General features: G+C 48.4%; 1 protein-coding gene across 1 annotated transcript in view; it reads right to left on the bottom strand.

The window, feature by feature from the left end:
• Positions 1 to 21,389, bottom strand: part of LOC138498204 (GTPase IMAP family member 4-like) — a 288,320-nt gene that overhangs the window by 161,179 nt on the left and 105,752 nt on the right. The window contains exon 3 of the mRNA XM_069622086.1: positions 20,454 to 20,515. Coding sequence (XP_069478187.1) covers positions 20,454 to 20,515 — 62 coding nt within the window. The remainder of the gene's footprint in view (positions 1 to 20,453; positions 20,516 to 21,389) is intronic.

The following is a 21,389-nucleotide window of genomic DNA, read 5'->3' as shown; positions in this document are numbered from 1 at the left end:
GAGTCTGTCCTTCAGAGTGGAGTGACCAGAACCCTGCCCTATCTTTCCAGAGTGTCCTGAAACACAGCTGGCTTGCTTGAACTTTAAACAGAAACTTTCTATGTAAGTAGAACTGAGCCCTGGGAAACTTAAAGGTGGGGGAGTCTGCTTGCCTTAAATCCTTTTCCTTTATAGTGGTTGGTGGGGGGGGTGGGAATTGTGTAGATCCTTAGCCTACTGAACTAAAGAGATTCATTTAATGAATTCCCCATTTGGTGGAACACTACGGGGTGATGTTAAATTTCGAAATTAACAAAGCTCACTTCCTAGTGTGCGCTGAAAAACTATAGACTATAATTCAATTTCATACATGTTAATAAAAAAGTAATTTGCCATCTTCTTGAGTCTTTCCACCACAGAAATATGCTTCCATGGGCTACTGCTCACCAAGGTTTCAAACTTAATTTCCTAATGGAATAGCTATGCATGATGTTAAATTTGGTAGCACACAACATCCTGTCCATTGTGGGATGTTCTTTGTGTGACAACAAACTTTCTCGATCCTGAATTTGAGCCCGCTCACATGATTGCCACAAGAACCTGCTGAAATAATATCTACTTCTTTCTTAAAATCCGTCATCTTTGTACAATCCCTTCTTGCTCACACAAACTGTCCATATGGAATCATATTACAGAAGGCTTATGGATGGAAGCTGCTAAAATGTAATATAGTGTTCCGATCTTTGTCTTTGTGATATAAACTAACAACCGATATCCAATCGCATTGCTTGATTGTCAAATCCCAAAAAGTTAGCTCTCGAGTGCTCTGATTTAGAGAAAACTTTAAATTGGTGTTCAGTCCATTAATCCAGGTCAAACATTCACCAACTGACACCTTATTAGAATCCCAAATAATCAGGATGTCATCAATATAGCATTCAAACAATTTAAATGCTGGGAGAAACAGATTAGTTGCAGTAGAAATATACCATTGCTCAGACTTGGCCATGTATACGTTTGTAAAATTTGAAGCGTACGCAGCTCACATGCTGGTTCCTTTGCATATAGAAATCATATTTAAACTGAAAATAATTTGTGGTCAGGGTGATTTCCAAAAGTTCATTCAGAAATTCACTGGGTACAATATGCGGCCTATCCCTATCTTCCAAAAATATTTTAATGATGTTCAAAGCCTCCCATTAGGGAAAGTTACAGTATAAGGCTTCGGCATCTAATGTAAGCAGTCAGTCAGATGTTGGATTAAGAGAGAACCCTTCTACTTGCCTTATCACATCGGCAGAGTCCACTAAATAAGTGGCTGATTTTTAATGCTATTGACTTAAAAAGGAAGTCTTCAAATGTGCCATTTGGTTTAAGGAGGGAACTGCAAAGTGAAAAGACAGGACGGACTGGAGAGCCAATCAAGTCTGCATTTACTTTAGGCAAGATATAAAATAATGGCATACCCATATCAAGAACATCAAACTCCTTAGTGTTCAAAGATGCCATCTCTACCCTTTTAGCTGTGACCTGTGCCACATCATGTCTGAGTTCTATTTCAATCTTCATTTTCATTTTTTGTAGGATCCTTCATCAGGACAAAAGACATACCTTTGATCAATAACTCCAAGTGCAACTCAATAAGTTCTTTAGAAAATAAGATAAGATAAGATAAGTTAGAAGATAATTTTCTTTAGAAGATAAGTTCAACATAGGAGGGAAATAGGTAATCTCCTGTATACTCTCCTGCATGTCTTGAAAAATCTCTGAGGAAGATGTGGTGGGGGTTGGTCCTGGAAAAGGTATTGCACGACCTTGTGGTTGTCCTCTGCCAAAATAAATGACACATTTTCCTCACAATTGGCCCCTATAATTGTGGATTTTGTCTTCCAAATCAGAGCCATATTTAGTGTTTGAAAATGTAACTTGTCTTTTAAATAGGCCGTACCATTTTTTCTGTAACAATTTTATGTTCCCCATGTACTGGGGCCTGTATCATCCACAAATAAATATGGATAAACAGTTTCCTTGTCAGAATTAATTTGAGTTTTGTTTAAGTGTGTTCATTTGTTTATTCATAGTCAGTCTGACAATTTCTGTGACCTGTTTCTGGACCATCTGCAATTTGTCTTTTGCATTCTGAATGCTCGTATCAGATAGAAAAGCCAACTCAGCAGCTTGTAGTTATTCCTCAATCTTGCGACTGGCTTTTGGGCTGTATTGATCTTTAAGAGAATCCGGTCACAGCTGCATTTCGTGCAAATGCCAGAAAAAGATGATTTATATTCTGGAATAGATAAGGATCATTCTGAACCAGCAAACCCAACAGAAGTTTGTATTAAATCTTAGGTATTTATTCAACAAATGACCTTGCATTTGTGTGCAGAATAATGTCTTCTTAGAGTCACTTGTGACAGCTAAATGTCCTGCCTGAGTGACATGTATTTATTTTTTTTAAAAGAAGAATGAGCCCTGATGGCATCTGCCAATTAAACAAAATATCAGCACCAGTCATGGTCACTACTCAGGTGGCAAGACATACCGACCCAAGAGAATAAGCAGCAACAGGAAAGATAAAAGTCAAATAAACGGGCTCTAACGCAAAAACATCCAACAACCCACTCAGCAACGTGATGCACCAAACCTAGCCTAAAGAGGCAGGCCTCCCAATGACTCATTGAACCCAGGGGAAATATATAAACCACATCAATACATAAAAATTACATTCAACCTACCCAAAGGGATTCACACACCTCTGTAATAATGACAACAAAAGATGTAGTCCAACAATGTTAACACTAATATATGTAATGAAATGTGCAAGAAGGTGAAGAAATACTTATTAAAAATCAATGAATCTCCCAATCCATCCATACAAACAATTCAAATGTACCTCTCATAAGACTTATGTAATTCCTTTCAAACTTCAGCGGGTTTTCTCCTCGGTTTCTCTCTCTGTATAGACACCGGGAGTCCAGCATTTTGTTCTCGCTCTCAGAGCAGTTCTGAAGGTTGTGGATACTGCGTCTCTCCTTGGCTCTGCATCTCTCAGGTGTATGCGTATCTCTGCTTCACCTTGCTTCGGCACGTACCCTCATTTCAGTCTTCTCATCTCAGTTAAATGGAAGTCTCTTTTTAAACACAGACTCTCTTTCCTGTTTGTAACAGCATGTTTTATGTTGTCATCAGCCAGCCAGTATAAACTGAATTGTATTCTGTTCTTCACATCTGATAGGCCCATGTATTCCACAATGGGGAATGACTTAGGAAGTTCCTCACAGAAATTGGAGTCCTTGTCCAGCCAAGGGGGAGTCTCTCCCAGTGAGGTCCCAATTGGCCAGAACTCTAGGGAGGGTCTTGCGAAGTGGAGATACCTCCCTCGCTTCAAATGGGGAGGCTCCTCCTTGGGGGGAAGGGATGAAATCCCTTGATTCATCATAATGGCCACCCAAATCCTCAAACTCAATCCTTCCAAAACAGAATACCTCCTCATCAGCCTACCCAGGCACAAACCCAACCTCAACCCATGGACCCAAGAATTGACCATGTATTACCCAAACATATGTTTCTCCATAGCTGTGAAATCCCTTGGCTTCACCATCAACCCACACCTCTCCTACAAACACCACATAGCCACTGTCATAAAAACATTCAGTCTACAACTACACCTCCTACACAAAATAAGACAAATCTTTCCTCCTGATGACTTCTGCACCTCAGTCCAAGTGCTGATTCTCTCTAAGCGGGACTATGGAAATGCTCTCCTCACTGGACTCCTCAACAGGACCCTTGCCTCCCATGCAAGCCATACAAAACTCAATCGCCTTACCCATCCTCCTCAAGCCACGAAGCTCAAAATGCCATCTTACCTTCAGGACAAACTCCAAATTATCACCCACACACACCACAGACAGGTCAGCCAACACATTCTACACATTCTACTCTGCAAACTCACATGCACACAAAAACATGCATTTACCGACTGAGCACCCAGGGCATGGAACATCCTACCTCTACAAATCTGCAATGCACTCTTCATCACCACTTTCAGAAATAGCCTCAAAACATACCTGTTTCCTCACACATGATTCTACCCTCCTGCACTGCTATCACCTGTCTAACCTAATTGTCCTATCCTCTCCTGAAAATATTGTGTAACTTCTTTTCTGAGCTCCTACCTTTTCAATCAATGAAAGATGTAAGGTGCTCTGAGACTGTCTTGGTAGTGCCAGCGCTAAACAAAAATTTAAATAAAACAAAATAAAAGAAATAGTCTCTAGTACTCAAGTCTTCCATGCTTTATTGCTAATTCAGTATTCATGGCATGAGAAACGGACTCACCAAGGTTACATGGATGGAACATCACAATCACTGTTTTCTGTCTCCACAGCTTGGGCATTTCCTCTGGTGTGAGGTCCTGGCCCAATGCTGTCAGATCCCTGCTAAACCTCTAGTGATGCCTGTTTCTTATATGGAACAAGTTACTTACCTGTAACTGTTGTTCTCCAGCATGGGTCTGGCATGGATTCACATGCTCATGAATATTCCCCGTCGTCAGGCTGGGAATCCTCGGTAAAGAAAAAACCAGTATCAGTTTCGTTTCTGATCTGTCTTTCGTAGTAATAACCAATCACTGGTCTCTGCGTCATACTGACCACAGCCAATGACTGCCCTCTACCTAGGCCCCGCCTCTGGCAGCCATCTTCAGATTTGGAAGCACGTGAAGTGGCAGTATGACCAAGTGAAGAGCCGCAGAGGGGTAGGCGGGAGGGTTCGCATGTGAATCCATGCCAGACCCATGCTGGAGAACAACAGTTACAGGTAAGTAACTTGTTCCTTCTCCAGCATGGGGTCTGGCATGGATTCACATGCTCATGAATAAAGAATACATAGCAGTACACACATGCACAACCACGGGAGGTGGCAAAGGCTCAACATTAAGCATCACATCAAACTCAACATTAAGCATCTTACCTCCTCACCAGGCTCACCTCAGGCGAACAGGTTGCGCAGCACTGCTTGGCCGACCCTGGACTCCTCCCTGGAATCCCGATCGACGCAGTAGAATTTCGTGAAGGTGTGCGTCGACCTCCACGTAGCAGCCCTGCATATGTCCAGCAGGGGCACACCAGATAGGAACGCCGTGGTAGCTGCGATCGCTCTGGTGGAATGGGCTCTCGGACGGCCAGGCAGCGGTCGGTTTGCCAACCGGTGACAGTACATGATACAGCCGGAGAGCCATCTGGAGATGGAAGCCTTCGAGAGAGCCTTCCCCTGATTGACAGGTCCAAAGTTTACAAAGAGTTGTGACGTCTTCCGAAAACACTTCGTGCGGTCCACGTAGAACTTCAGCGCTCTAGCCACATCCAGTGAGTGCAAAGTCCTCTCAGCCGGTGACGAAGGCGACGGGAAGAACACAGGTAACACCAAGGGTTCGTTGAGATGGAAGTCCGACGGTACCTTGGGCATGAAGGAGGGGTGCGTCCTGAGCACTACCCTCGTGTCGTGAAAAGTCAAGTACGGAGCCTTGCAGGAAAGGGCCTGGATCTCTCCCACCCGTCGTGCGGAGGTTATGGCCACGAGAAACGCTGTTTTCCACGACAGAAATTTCAACGGGGCCGAGTGTAGAGGCTCGAATGGAGGTCCCATGAGCTTTGTCAGCACCATGTTGAGCTCCCACGCCGGGGCCGGAGCCTTCACCGGCGGGAACGACCTGAATAGTCCCTTCATGAACTCCTTCACCAGACGATGAGACCACAAGGACGTCCGCCCCGTGGTTCTGGTGTATCGGGAGATCGCAGCAAGATGAATCTTGATGGACGCGTGTGCCAGACCAGCCTTGGCCAGCGTCAGCAGGTACGGCAGTACTTGGGGAGCCGTAATCCGTAGAGGGTTAATCTTCTGTGCGCGGCACCAGACAGAGAACCTCTTCCATTTGTGTCCGTAGCACTTAAGAGTCGAGGACGCCCTGGCCTTTGCAAGAACCTCTCTGCAATCGGCCGGTATGTCGTATCCTCCAAACTCTAGCGCTGCAGGAGCCAGGCCTGCAAGTTCAGCGACTTGGGGTCGTGGTGGAGGATGGCGCCTCCTTCCCTGGAGAGTAGATCCGCGTCCGCCGGCAGCTTCATTGGCGGGGACGCTGACAAGTCCAGAAGGTCCGGGAACCATATCTGCCTCGGCCACGCAGGTGCGACGAGGATCATCCTGCACCGTGACCTCTTGAGCTGGTTGACGAGCCGGATTAGCAGAGGCAAGGGAGGGAACGCGTAGAGGAACAGGCCCTCCCAGGGGAACGAGAAAGCATCGCCCATGCTCCTCGCCTGGGGAAACCTGCTGGCGAACCTCCGGCACTTGGTGTTCGTCGCCGTCGCGAACAGGTCGATCTGGGGTGTGCCCCACCGTCGGAAGAGGCGATCCACCAGATCCTGCCGTAGTTCCCACTCGTGGCACGAGCGCAGCTCCCTGCTGAGTGAGTCGGCGATGGTGTTTTTTATCCCTGCCAGATGAAACGGCACCAGAAATATCCCTTGGGCGACGGCCCAATGCCACAGGTCCTGCGCCTCCTTGGACAGTGCCGGGGACCTGGTTCTGCCCTGTTTCCTGATGTAAAACATGGTGGTGGTGTTGTCGGTGAAGATCCTCACCACCTTGCCCTTGAGGGACGGAAGGAAGGACCTGAGGGCCCAAAACACTGCACGGAGCTCCAGGACGTTGATATGCAGGGCCTTCTCCGTCGGGAGCCAAAGCCCCCTTGCGTGCAGATTTTCGGTGTGCGCTCCCCACCCTTCCAGGGAGGCATCCGTGGTCACTGTCTCCTGGTGGGCTGGGGTCTGGAAGTCCATTCCCGCCGTCAGATGCGCGCGGGTGCCCCACCACTGTATCGCTCGTCGGAAGCTCTCGTCGAGCTTGATCCTTTCCTCGAAGTTGCCCGTCGTCTGGATCCAGCGTGCATCCAGGAATTCTTGCAACGGGCGCATCCGGAGCCTGCACATGGGAATGAGGTAGATGCAGGAAGACATCATCCCGAGGAGGGACTTGATGGACCTCACTTTGGCTGCGTCGGCCACCAACATCCGTTGCACCTTGCCCAAGATGGTCCTGGTCCTCTCCTCCGACGGGGAGGCCAGAAGGGACACTGTGTCGAGCCTCGCTCCCAGAAACAGAGCGTCCTGCGCGGGTACCAGGTGGGTTTTGGCGTAGTTCACGGAGAATCCCAGGTCCGTGAGAAGTTGGACGGTCCTTGCCGTGTGGTCCACGGCGAGCTCCCTCGTCTTGGCGCGGATGAGCCAGTCGTCCAGGTAGGGGTAGACGTGGATCCCCTCGCGGCGCAGCTGCGCCGCCACCGGTGCGAGGCACTTGGTGAATACCCTGGGTGCCGACCGTAGTCCGAAGGGGAGGGCTTTGAACTGGTAGTGACGCCCTTGGACCACGAACCTGAGGAATTTTCGGTGCCCCTTTAGGATGGGAATGTGGAAGTAGGCATCCTCCAAGTCCAACGACGATAGGAAGTCTTCTTCCTCCAGCTGACCCAGGACGTGCTGGAGGGTGACCATCCGGAACTTCTGCGCCTTGATGAACTTGTTGAGACGTCGCAGGTCTAGGATGGGGCGCCATCCTCCCGTCTTCTTCCTCACGAGGAAGTATCTCGAGTAAACTCCGGAGCCCCGAAGCCTCTTTGGGACGAGTTCGATGGCGCCCTTCCTGAGCATCGCCTTTACCTCCAGAAGAAGTTGAGGGACGTGAAGTTCTCTCCTGGCCACGGGGGGGACGCGCGGGCATCTTCTCTGAAACTCGAGTGCGTGTCCCCGGGCCAGAGCGTCCAGCACCCAACGGTCGGTGGAGATGGACTCCCACACGCTGACGAAGCTCACCAGCCGGCCTCCCACCGGGGTGCTTCGGTGGGGGCCCGACCCCACGGCCGGTTCAATCCTGCTTGGACGCGGCCTTGCCGCCTTGACCTCCTTGGCGACGACGGCGGGGTCCGCTAGACTTGCCTCGTCCTCTGTAGGCCTCTTGCGACGACGAGCGGGCCGCTTGACGGTAGGAAGCGAAACCGCCGCCGGAACCTTTGGAGGCGCCCTTGCCTCCGCTGCTCCGAAAGGGTGTCCGTCGCTGCTGCAGAACTCCAAGGGCCCGGGCCGTCTCAGTGTCCGCCTTAATGGCCTGAAGGGAATCGTCCACAGTCTTCACAAACAGGTTGTTCCCATCGAAGGGCATGTCCAGGACTCTGGTCTGGACGTCTTGCCGGAAGTCCGTAGCCTTGAGCCATCCACGACGTCGAAGGCAAACGCCGTTGCCCAACTGTCGGAACCCAGTGTCGGCGATGTCCGTCGCCACGGTGATGGCGTGGTCCGAGGCCACCTCACCTTCTTGTAGGATCTCCAAGGCCTCCGCCCTCTTGTCGTCCGGCAGAAAATCCAGCAGGGGAGCCATTTTGAACCAGAGCTCCCTGTCGTAGCGGGCCACGATAGCCAAGGCGTTGGCCGCTTTAATCGTCGTCGCCGCCGACGAGATGACTCGACGTCCCATCGCATCCAATTTCTTTCCCTCGCCGTCCGGCGGGGAAGTCAATGTGGAGGCCGCACCCCCCCCCCCCGCTTTCTTCCTGGCCACCGCGGAGACGACGGAATCCGGGGTAGGCTGCGCCCGGAGGCACAGGGAGGCCGTGTCCGGGACCCGGTACTTTTTCTCGTACCGGTCTCTTCTAGCTGGAAGGGTTCTTGAGGAGGGTAAGGCCCTCGTCCCAAATGTCGTCCAACAGGGGCACTGCGAGGACCGTCTTCCTCTTGGCCTCGCGCCGCTGATAAAGGAAGCCTTCCTTTTTCTTCTCCTCAGGGCAGAGTTGGAAAAGCTCGGAAGCCCTGGAGATCATGGAGTGGAAAGATCCGATCTCGTCGGGCGGAGAAGCCCTAGCGGGAGGCGACGACGGAATATCCTCATCGTATGCCTCGTCATCCGTACCCGTCGCTGCCGTGTCAGTCCCCGTATCATCCCCTCGGGTGGACGGGGAGGAGGGCTGGACGGGGCGCGACGGCTGAAAAGGAGGTGGAGGATGGATCCTTCTCTTCTTGGTAGGGGGAACACCAGAAGGTCCCGGTTCTGGATCCCCCGACGGGAGAGGTTCCTCCGTCGGCAACGGTAGCCTCGTCCTTATCTCAGAGCATAAGGACTGTATGGCCAACAAAATGGCCGCCGAGTTGTCTCGTGGCGCTGGCAGAGGGGAATCCGACGGGCGAGCAGGGGCCCCGTCGGTATCCTCGACGATGTCGTCGTCGTCACCTGCGTCGGGGTCCATTCCGACGGGCTGGCCTTCTTCCATGCCTAGGCCGTGGCTTAAGACCTCGATCAGCTCCTCTTCTGAGGTTGAGGCCGAATCTACGACGACGCCCTGCCCCCCCTTCTTCTTCCCCACGGGGGGTTTCACGGGGGTCCTATCGATGGGCACAAAAGAAGACTCCCTCCGAGGAGGCAGGGAGATTCTGGGCCCCGAGGTCGCCACCACTGGTGTAGCCTCCACAGGCTGAGCCAGGGCCGCTGCGACCGTTTCGATAGAGGGCTTGGTCGGAGGGATCAAGGCCTTCACCACCTTAGGTGCGCTCACCGCCTTATCCTTGAGGGAGGGGGCACTGCCACGCTCCTCCTCTGCCTTAGAGCTCGACCGGGGCCTCTCCAGGAGCTTCGCCGGCTGCTCGGCCTTCCTCTTACCCGACCCAGAGCGTTGGCTCGTGGTTGATGGTGCCGGGGAGGGTGCGCCCTGCCTGACGCCCGTAGAGCCCGACCGTTCGGCGCTCCCGGTGCCAGCGGACTCGCGGTGCTTAGCCTTATGTTGGGCCCCCGTCGCCGGGGCGCCCTCAAAGGTCTTAGAAGACCGCTCGGATTTTCTCTTCTTCTCGCCGGACGGGCTCTTACCCTCCAGCCAGTTGGCGAGACGTTGGTGGCGGTCCTTCATGGTCCGTTCCGACATGTTGCCGCAAAACGCACAGTCCTTCTCCACGTGCATCTTGTCCTCATGAAGGCAGTACAGGCAGAAAGAGTGTTCGTCCTCCTTAAAGACGTTCTGCAGCTGGCATCCAGGGCAGACCCTGAACAGCTTTCCGGGCGTCGAGCTTCCCTTCTCCTGGGCCATCTTCGAGACCGGGCCTGAGAAGCTTCTGGAGTCCTCCGAAGTGTAGCTCGACGAAATCTTCACCCTTGAGGGGCGCAGACGAATCCGACACGGGTCCCCGTTAATCGGATGTAGGATCGGTGGAGCTTGAGGCTCTTTTGATCGAAAAAAATCGAAGTTTTTGTGAAAAAGCGCGAAAAAATAGCACTAACGCTCGAGAGCAATAGCACGAGGATCCCAACACATGAACGTGCGGTAAAAATCTGAAGATGGCTGCCAGAGGCGGGGCCTAGGTAGAGGGCAGTCATTGGCTGTGGTCAGTATGACGCAGAGACCAGTGATTGGTTATTACTACGAAAGACAGATCAGAAACGAAACTGATACTGGTTTTTTCTTTACCGAGGATTCCCAGCCTGACGACGGGGAATATTCATGAGCATGTGAATCCATGCCAGACCCCATGCTGGAGAACTATGGTGACTTTGAGTTATGTCCTCTATGTTCCTAGTCTTGTGGGTGTATTTAAAGGCCCCAAACAGAAGTCCTGTTAACATGAAAAGCATGCGTTGTCAACACTGACATAAACACTGCTTTGCTTGTGGCTGCAAGTGAAAACTGAAGGTCCCTTTCACCTGAAAAGCAGGATATATTATGTTTCACATACAAAATACCAGTGATATTTGGAAAGCCACTTTGTTTTCATGCAAAAATGTCGGACCAAGGCAAACCCTTTTTGCTAGCTGTGGACAAACTACACAAGGAAATCCCCCACTGCCAGTCTGCATGTTGCATCTCCCATCTAATTACCAACTGCAGTAAAGTGTCTGCTAAAGGTGTGGAAAACCAGTGTTCCCCAGACTGGCAGGCTCTGAATGCAGTTACTGCAGGGCAAGTTCCCCGAGACGAAGCATGACCAAAAGGTGTGAAAATTGAGGTAACCAACTTCAAAGAGCAAGCTGCAAACACAAAGAGAATAATAAAAACTCTGGTTACAGGTTGACCCAGTGAGACCATGTGGCCTGAAGGGAGGAGAATGGCCATTTGTGCCACCTGAAGATTCACAATTAATGTAAAAGGACTATTATCATTTAGGCCTTTTTCTCAGCAACCATACGTCATACTGATTACATGTATGTGTTATTAGTTATATCATTTCCAGGCGGTTGTCGAGATATAAAATTCAGCCACTGCAACTCCGGAAACTGTAATGGCCATCTAAGATGTGTTTCGGGCTGATCTGAAAAGATTCAAATGATGAGAGTTGAAGAACGGGTGGAGGGAAAAATTAGGAATATGTCTAATAAATTACATATTCATAACTGTTATGCTTCTTGTGAAAATGATGTAAAAAAATTGCCAGTCATGTGACATGGTGCGTACCCGGCTGTTGTTAGATTAAATGCCCCATGAATAGCTGAAAAGGAAAATGTATATATATTATGGCAGTTACTAGTAAATTACAAAGTTTTTGACGCATAACACGTATTTGCCAAAAATGTGAAAGGAGAACAAATGGTGATTGCAAATGGGAAATGCCATATGTTGTTCCAGACACCAAAACCAATCCGGACTTGGGGGCTGGGTTTGGGAGGAGAGATAAGGGTAACTGTACAATTCTAGTTGTGAGAACTCTGGCAGGGTTCTTCCCCAAGATTGTAAAATTGGTGATGTCGTGACTGCTATAGAAGGGGGACTGCATTAGTAAGAAGAGACAGAGCTGGTGAAATGTATCATCAGTAGGGCAGCTGAAAATTACCATCTGACAGCTGTAAGGAAACACCAGAGGAGATTGCTGAGAGTGCATTTGGGTGGAGCTTTCTATTTCTAGGAAGGCCTCAAGACTGACTGGGTCTTATGGTGGAAAGCGGGAGGCCATCTTTGAGAGTGGAGTGACCAGACCGCTGCCCTATCTTTCCAGAGTGCCCTAGGATGCAGCTGACTTTCCTGAACTTTAAACAGAGGCTTTCTATGTAAGTAGAAATGAGCACTGGGAAGCTAAAGAGTGAGGGAGTCTGCCTGCCTTAAATCCTTTCCCTTTACAGTTGGTGGGGGCAAAACTGTGTAGATTGTTAGTCTATTTAACTAAAAATATAAAGTTAATTATTTCCCCATTTGGCAGAACACTACGGGGTGAATTTTGTTTAAAAAAAGAAAATGAACAAAGCTCACTTTCCAGTGTGCCCTTAAAACTATTGCCTATAATTTAATTGGGTAATCCCTTTTGTTCTGCTGACCACGACTTTGTTAAAGAAGAGGGGTGTCTTTGTTCTATAATCAGTCAAATCTTTTATCCACATTCCACAACACAGGCATGTCAGTGGAGGGGGGTCTGGAATACGAAATTCCCCAAATAATTTGAATGTTTCTGTCCAGCTTCCCCAAAAAGTGTGAGCAAAATCTTAATTGCCATATCTATTTGTACCAATCTTGAAATTCTACTGCTAGCATTTTAAGCCCGCAGGAAAATCAAAATCGCACAACAATACATTTATAATTGTTTTGGTTATTGATCAGTTTAATTATGTCTTGAAGTGAAATTAGTAGAATGTGAAGAATTGTGATTGTGTTCTTTTCAACACACTTTTGTGAATTATTCATGCTGAGAGAAGTTGATTGTGTTGTGCCCCGGATAAAGCGGAATTTGACATTTTCGTGCAAATTTCTATTACTTTTAATTTAAATAAATACCAATATATTTCCATACACCGGCCTGGTTCACGGCTCATTGTTTGCTTAGGGGGATGATACAAGGGCATGATAATCATCTGAGATAGGGCTAAATAAAATAATCTGTTAAACAGTGTGTTAAACAGTTTGTTGTGTCTCACCTTACATGGGAAGGGAAGGACCTCCCTGTGTTGAGGGTGGCTTCTCAATAAACTGCCCAGAGGTGTGTGGACTTGGTGCTCCATAGTCGCATACATTGCAATTCATGCAATTCATGCAGCACCTGAACACTCTCATACAACAGCTATTATTGATGGCACTACACTAGCTATCCCATCTGATAATTAAATAGATGCTTGATATTATCACAATTAGTTGCATGCACATGTTATGCTTGTTTTATGTGATGGTTGTTCAGGTTACAGTTTGCTGAAGGGCCATTCACAAAACACAGTGCCAATGGCAGTAGGTTGCTATACAAAAGTAACATAACACACTCTTAGAGGAGTGGTCTTCAAAGTTTTTGATGGCAAGCTCCTTGAGGCACAGGTTTTGAATTCGGGTCTGCATGACTGGTTAAAAAGGTGGTTTTATGTCAGGAGGAGGCCTTTGGTAGGTTATAATGAGCCCAGGAAGAGTGAGACCATCCAAATGCAGGATAGTTGAGCGCTTTATTTATGTTGTGGTAGGGATGTGGCAGAGGTCTGTTTCAAGCCTCATGCCTCAGATTGTTTCATTAAATACGGGGGGGGCGAAGATCAGGTGAGGGTGAACACGAGGGGCAATTTGGCAGGCCCACCAGCCAGCGCTACCGCCACACTCCATTGATGTCCGTCCCAGAAGGTCTACACTTTTGCTGCATGAGGGGTAGCAGAGACACTAGACAGCAGCCCCAACTGGCTCCAGTCGGTGAGACAGTACCTGTTGTGTGCTGTACCGCTTCAGAGAGCAGTTGCGCCAAGCTGCAGCTCCACCCACAACCCATTGCGAGCAATGAGCACTCTTCACCCGCCCATCGCCTGGAACCACTTCTTGTTGTGGAGCCTGGCTATTGGCATCAAGTCGGCCATGTGTGTGCTATGGGACATCAGCACCTTGGAGGCCCAGTACCTTAGGGGGTTGCCGGGGAACCCCCAGTCTTAGAAGGGGGGCTGAGCGGACCCTACCCATAACATGTGGACCCTTGCCACCTTGCAGGCAAGAGGGCCCCATCGCAACAAGGCATGCAGGCCAGTACTCACACAGGGTGGGCTTGCAGGCCTAAATGAGGGATAGACTTAGTCGTTCCTCTGAAAGTCTTCAGCTATTCTGATGCACGTGCCTGCAGGGGCTCCTTTTATTAACTTGGACCATGACACAGCCATGGCCCATCTTAAAAGGGCAACACACCTGGGAGGGACACATCACATTAAAAGGCCAACCCACTTGGGAGGGTCAGCCACAGCACACCTGACTGTGCAGTCCTCAGCGAGCAAAAAGTGAAGTTCATGGGTCAGGGGGCAAACATCCCAACACCCAACTGATCGCCAGTGTTAGGGGAATCTCCAGAGGGTCTGGGAACTCCCAGTAAAGACACTCACACTCGAACACTCGATAGCACCCATCAGAGTCGTTACAGGCGTCTGCCTTGCCCCATGCTGGGGGCCCTGCTCCATATTTATTGACCACGCAACGTAGTGCATCACCTGACAGCCAGGGACATCCTACGTCACAACATTTCCCACCACTGGGCATGGAGCCTGAAAGCCTTTCTAAAGCATGCTTAGGACTACACTACACAGACAAGAACAATGAACAGAGTGCGGATGTCTTAATCTTGGGGCAAAAGGGTGTACTTGCTGCTCTGCTGAACTTGCTGAGTTGCTATTCATGTCTGAAGATTGTTAGAGACATGAAAGCGCTTGGAGGAGAACAGCAACTTGAAATGCAGCAGGTATTAAACACTGGGAACTAGAGTACCCGTCTCACCCTCCCTCTGTTTCTCTACATATTGGTTCAGAAGTCCCAGGCTTTAGAGGCAGCGGTTAGAGGCAGCGGCACCGGGGTCACCATGCCCTACCCAGGAGGGCCACATTATTGGTTTCCCTCCCTCCCCCCAACAGGAAAAAAGGTGTGCTTTTGGAAGGGAGCTGGTTCCTGGTTCCTAAAACAGACTACAGCTACCAGAATTCCTTCAGACCAATTGAGATTAATCTGTAACACCTGAAAAGACAGCCTCCCTGAAGAATGTTAGACACATGAAAGTGCTTGGAGGAGAACAGCAACTTGAAATGCAGTAGGTATTCAACACTGAGAACTAGAGTGTATGCCTCACCCTCCCTCTGTTTCTCTACATATTGGTTCAGAAGTCCCTGGCTTCAGAGGCAGCGGTTAGAGGCAGCGGCACTGGGGTCACCATGCCCTACCCAGGAGAACCACATCATTGGTTTTCCCTCCTCCCCCCACCAGGAAGAAATAATAATAATAATAATAATAATAATAATAATAATAATAATAATAATAATAATAATAATAATTTAGCATTTATATAGCGCTACAAACCCTCGGGTATCTGAGCGCTGCTTATTATTACCCACGGTGTGTGGTGCTCATTTATCGACCTCGGAAGGATGAAAGGTTGAGTTTGGCCCTGCCGGGATTTGAACCTGCATCAGCAGGCTCTGCACAGATGTCAAAGCGAGCACTCCTACTCGCTGTGCTATCGGACCGACACAAATGTGTGCTTTTGGAGGTGAGTTGGTTCCTGGTTACCTAAAACAGACTACAGCTACCATAATTCCTTGAGACCAATTGAGACTAATCTGTAACATCTGAAAAGACAGCCTCCCTGAAGATTGTTAGAGACATGAAAGCGCTTGGAGGAGAACAGCAACTTGAAATGCGGCAGGTATTCAACACTGAGAATTAGAGTGCATCCTCACCCTCCCTCTGTTTCTCTGCGCATTAGCTGGATGGGTCTCATCTCTCCTTGCAATTGAGTTCCCTCTTTTCTTGTTGTGCTGCTGGGTCACTGGTGGGTCTCTGTGATTGTCCTACGATTACCACATCAGGTGTTTGCATCATTGCCGCTGCCTCAGGACTGGTGCTGTATCATATGAGTTTCTTTTATCCTTCAGGCTCTTCACCTGCTGGAACCCAGCCCAGATCAATGGTCTGCATGCCTGTGAGAATCAAAGCACCTCACAGCTGTGACTTATTGCACTTTACCTATCTGCTTATTTTATCTATTTGTATTGGTTTTTTATACTGCACCTTATACCGTACCTGCGTTCAATTTCTAAGCGCGGATCCGGGATTCGAACCTCTGTTGCTCTGTGCCTTGCCCCTGTACAGTTCTCCCTTCACAATGCTCAGGGGCGCGCTGTTGTCTAAAGCCCCATACTTATTCTTGTTTGTATCTTTAATGTTCTTCTGCATAATTTGTGCCACACTAACGTGCAAAGAGCTTAGTACTCATTGACCCGGGGTGACCCTAATACACCTGATGCGTCCTTGTTCAGCACTGGAACCAGCTCTCTGTTGCCCACTGTCACCAGGTTAGGGTGCCCCTGTCTTGTAAAGCTCCGAGTTCATTTCAAGTGATGACAGGTCCTACCTTTTCAACTATAAGAGTACTTCCTTGAGGGCCATTGATTGTGTGAGTGAAATCTGCACAGAGCATCAGTCTGGAGGCATACACAGGAGTGGGTTCTCACCTGACTTGAGATGCCGATGGAAGTTTTTCTACTTTTCGTATGTGGGTGATGATCACTTGTCTCAGGAGGCTAGTAGAACCTTCGTATGCGGGTGATGATCACATGGCTCAGGAGGCTGGTAGAACCTTCATATGCGGGTGATGATCACATGGCTCAGGAGGCTGGTAGAACCTTTGTATGTGGGTGCTCGATCACATGACTCAGGAGGCTGGTAGAATCTTCATATGCGGGTGATGAGCACATGGCTCAGGAGGCTGGTAGAACCTTTGTATGCAGGTGATAAATCACATGGCTCAGGAGGCTGGTAGAACCTTTGCAGGTGGGTGATGATCACATGCATCTGGAGGCTGGTAGAACCTTTGTATGTGTGTGATGATCACATGGCTCAGGAGGCTGGTAGAACCTTCGTATGCGGGTGATCGATCACATGGCTCAGGAGGCTGGTAGAACCTTTGTATGCGGGTGCTCGATCACATGGCTCAGGAGGCTGGTAGAACCTCCATTGTTGTGCCTTGTATTTCCTTTAACTCTTCAGTGGAGTAATGTTTACTTACTGCTTCTCAGGGTCTCAGGAGGCTAGTAGAACCTTCGTATGCGGGTGATGATCACATGGCTCAGGAGGCTGGTAGAGCCTTCATATGTGGGTGATGATCACTTGGCTCAAGAGGCTGGCAGAACCTTTTCAGGTGGGTGATCGATCACATGGCTCAGGAGGCTGGTAGAACCTTCGTATGCGGGTGATGATTCATGGCTTAGGAGGCTGGTAGAACCTTCATATGCGGGTGATGATCACATGGCTCAGGAGGCTGGTAGAATCTTTGCAGGTGGGTGATCGATCACAAGGCTCAGGAGGCTGGTAGAACCTTTGTATGCGGGTGCTCGATCACATGGCTCAGGAGGCTGGTAGAACCTCCATTGTTGTGCCTTGTATTTCCTTTAACTCTTCAGTAGAGTAATGTTTACTTACTCCTTCTCAGGGTCTGGACCAACCATTCTTCACGCGTGTCCTTCATGCAATTCATTTGTGGACCAGTTTTTGTTACCTGGTAGAAGTGCAAAGAGACACTGATTTTTACACCCTGACTTAAGTAAGAACTGTGATGTGACAGTGGGGTGTGAGATAATGGGCAGGTTATGCATGATAACCCTCATTACTCTTACTCCACCCATCTCATCCCCAGTCTGAGGACAAGGGGGGGCAGTGTTTGGGGACAATTCCAGAGGTTTTGTAAGATTCTCTCTGGGAAAGAGGGAACTTTAATTTAATTAAGGACTGTGACAAGACGAGTGGACGAGCAATGAGGATTATCATACCTAATGTGGGTGCTCATCAATATTTCCACAAGAATATCTAGACTTCCAATCAATTTTCGTTCGATTTCACAACATTTGATGTCATGTGAAACCCTCCCACTCTTTGTCAGTGGCATTAGTGAAATAAACTCTGTTTTAGTAGTTTCCAAATAATAAGTTGTAAAGATATGTATTGCTTTAAATATTGAAATGCACTAGATCCTTCAAATGTGATCATTTGCCCTCTGAATTCACTCTCCATAGACAAGCATAAATCATTTCACGCTTCTGTAAAGAGCAGATCCGTGGCAAGGCCGCCTTAACTGCACAACTACACAACTCAATGTGGTAGCCACTATCAGAGTCACTTGCTACAAAGTTAATCAATCAATTTAAAAACACATAGTTTATCAACGTCTCTGCGCAACGGATGACGCTTGAATCACGACCAAAGCCGTCCATTTGGTCACTATTGTGACAGGGCTAGGTGGTGTTGGCCATTTGTCAAAGGGCAGTGATTATCCTTCATCTTTCTTCTCTTATGCAATTAGGGTCACAGTACATTCCAGGGGAATACCTTTTCCATGCCCGTTTCCCTGATATTTGTAAATTAAGGGAAGTCCTGTTCAGTGATAGGCCCAAATCGGGCAGCCATCTTGTGGGCCACTCCCATGCCCCGATGCTATGGAAATGGGTTCAAGACACCCAGCTGCCAATGGAGAAAAATGTATCTGAGCGTGATATATTCTGCCCTCAAAGGATCCACCAGCTAGGAAAGAGCACACTTTTTACCCACTCCCTTATGGTGTAGGGCCTGGCCGTTCTTAAATCCAGACTGGTAGTATTTGCCTTAGGCAATCTGTTAACATTTAGCCTGGAATGTCCTTCCTGCACTGCCCTAACTCTGAATTCCTGTGTACTTCCGCCTATGACGTGCCCAATAAACACCCTACTAATAATAATGAGAACGACATACCCAGTCATGATCCCCTGACACAGTACTCACATCATGCTTTAATATGAAAGATTGTCTGTGCGATAAAGATCAATAGGCTGAATGTGATTATGATTGCATTGGACTATAAAGGCAAACCTGGATTTCAAGCAAAGACGATAACCCCAGAGGTTATCACAGGTGTGTCAGGGTGGCAAAGGATAACCCCAGAGGTAACCCCTAGTGTACTGGGGTCGCAGAGGATGATAACCCCAGAGGATACCACTAGTGTGCCGGGGTTGCAGAGGACAATAACCACAGGGGTTACCACTATTGTGCCAGGGTCGCAGAGGAGAGGTTACCACTAGCGTGCCGGGGTCAGAGAGGATGATAACCCCAGAGGTTATCACTAGCATGCCGGGGTCGCAGAGAATGATAACCCCAGAGGTTACCACTAGTGTACCGGGGTCGCAGAGGATGATAACCCCAGAGGTTACCACTAGTGTGCCGGGGTTGCAGAGGAGAGGTTACCACTAGCATGACGGGGTTGCAGAGGATGATAACCCCAGAGGTTACCACTAGTGTGCCGGGGTTGCAGAGGAGAGGTTACCACTAGCATAACGGGGTTGCAGAGGATGATAACCCCAGAGGTTACCACTAGTGTGCCAGGGTAGAGATGAGCTAGGATGGATAAGGGAGCAGGGGAGAGGAGAAACTCCACAGGGAGAGAAATTTGAGTGGAGCGATCATTGAAGGGTTGGGTCTTTCTAATTTTCTTGAAGTGTTAGATGGAGGAGACATGTCTGATCTTTATTAGTACCCTATTTCAGAGACAGAGGTAAGGTGCACAGTAGGAAAAGACCTGTTTCCTGTGTTCTTACTTCTTTCGGCTGTTTCTTTCCAGCCTACTGATGTTGGGACTTCTGGTGGAATGCTGGGCTCCAGAGATGGTGAGGTTCTCCTTCAAATAGAGTTGTGTTTTGGTTGGGATTGCTGTGTACATGATGCAGGCAAACAATGTAAACATGTTGGGCCTCATTATGAGTATGGCGGTCCGGATACAACGGCACTGGTAAGCTTACCGGTGCTGTTGCATTCGGACCACCATACTACGAGTTATGCTCGCGGGTGCTCTTCTGCCCACCAGGTCGGACCGGGCAGACAGAGCGGCATCCGGGAGCACAACAAGTTGGATGCACCGGCACCCAGCAATTGGGACGGACAGGTCTGCTGAGGTCGGAATACCCACATCCATCCCCATTGCCGGGTGCTGGTAAAATCAAGAGTTTGCCAGCATGGCTACCGCCAAACTCGTAATGAGGCTGTTGTCTTTATTTTATTACAATTACTTTCCATTGAGACATTTTCATTGGGTGCTCTCAACTAGACCTCATTTTGCTTATTAGTACAGTCTTGGTCTGACTTTTGATGTACATTTGGTATTAGCATACTTGATTGCAGGCCAAATTGACCTTTTCAATTTGACCAGCTTTTTGTTGATCGTTTTCTTGGGGAATTTTGATAAAAATTAAATATATATGTGGGGTGTGGTAATGGAATAGGTTAAGGTGGGGGGTGGAGTGGCCTCCCCCTGCTTTTTTTTCGAACAAAAAAGATCAACAATAATTCAGTCAAATTGGAAAAGGTCATTTGGTACAGACCTAAACCGTACACATTACTAGTCATAGTGGTGAAAGGTAAATGAACATGCTATTTGAATGCAAAGACTACTGCTCACCTCTGGCATGGATACTGCACCTCTGCAATTGCATTTACTTACATGTATGAGCTGCCCATGGTCTCAGATTGCCCATCTTCATGGCTTTCATCACTTGATTGGATCTGCATCAAAATAATGTTAAGAACACAGTGGTCAGTGCCCATGCATTAATCTGCAGGTAATGAGAAAGGGCCTAGAGGCCTCCTTTACACGCATGCAGATGCCAGGGTTAATGCACCAGCAGCTCCTCATTGAAACAGAATAGGTGTCTTTAGCTCAAGTACTCTCAAGCAAGCAATTATTCTTACATAGCAACTTGTGGGGCTGGAAGAAGCATGTAATAAACCACATTCATATGTGAGCAACTACTAACATTGATCAATCACTGCAGACAAAGGTTGTGTGATGCTCAACAGAATGAAAACAAGCAGTGGTCATATTATGTGCATACGTGTTACATTCACTATATATCTCTATTGGTGGGTCTCATATCCCTCTGGGTCTGGAGCAACAACCCTCTACATGTTCCGCTCATCCAAGTGACCCACCGTTGGTGGGCACCTAACATCTCACTGCTCTCCATCATCATCAGAGGTGTGGTGATACTCGGGTTGGGAAGGTTCATAGAGGTGTTGCTTAGATTTGAACAAGTGTATGTTGTTTCGGTTATCTCTTTCCCATGTCCCCTATACCTGTCCAATTTCAAGATTCCACATCCTCTCCCTAACCCTCTTCCCCTCATTGGCTGCTTGGAGGTGCATGTATATACTAAAATCAGGAGCCTGTGCCAACCATGGTGTCTGTGGCTAGAAGGAGTTGTGTAATACTCCAGGGGTGTGACACTTTATCTCCGTCTATCTATTTTTGTCTATCTAGCTCTGCCTCTCTCTATCTCCCTATATCTATCTCTATTTTTCTCTATCCCTATCTATCCCTAACTTTCACTATCCCTATCTATCTCCCTCTATCTAACTCTCTCTATCTCTAACTCTATCA

This window comes from Ambystoma mexicanum, chromosome 5q, assembly GCF_040938575.1.
Source record: "Ambystoma mexicanum isolate Mex_15411 chromosome 5q, UKY_AmexF1_1, whole genome shotgun sequence".
In the NCBI taxonomy this organism is placed as follows: domain Eukaryota; kingdom Metazoa; phylum Chordata; class Amphibia; order Caudata; family Ambystomatidae; genus Ambystoma; species Ambystoma mexicanum.
Note: the sequence above shows the minus strand (reverse complement) of the source record. Positions and strands in the feature narration are given on the sequence as shown.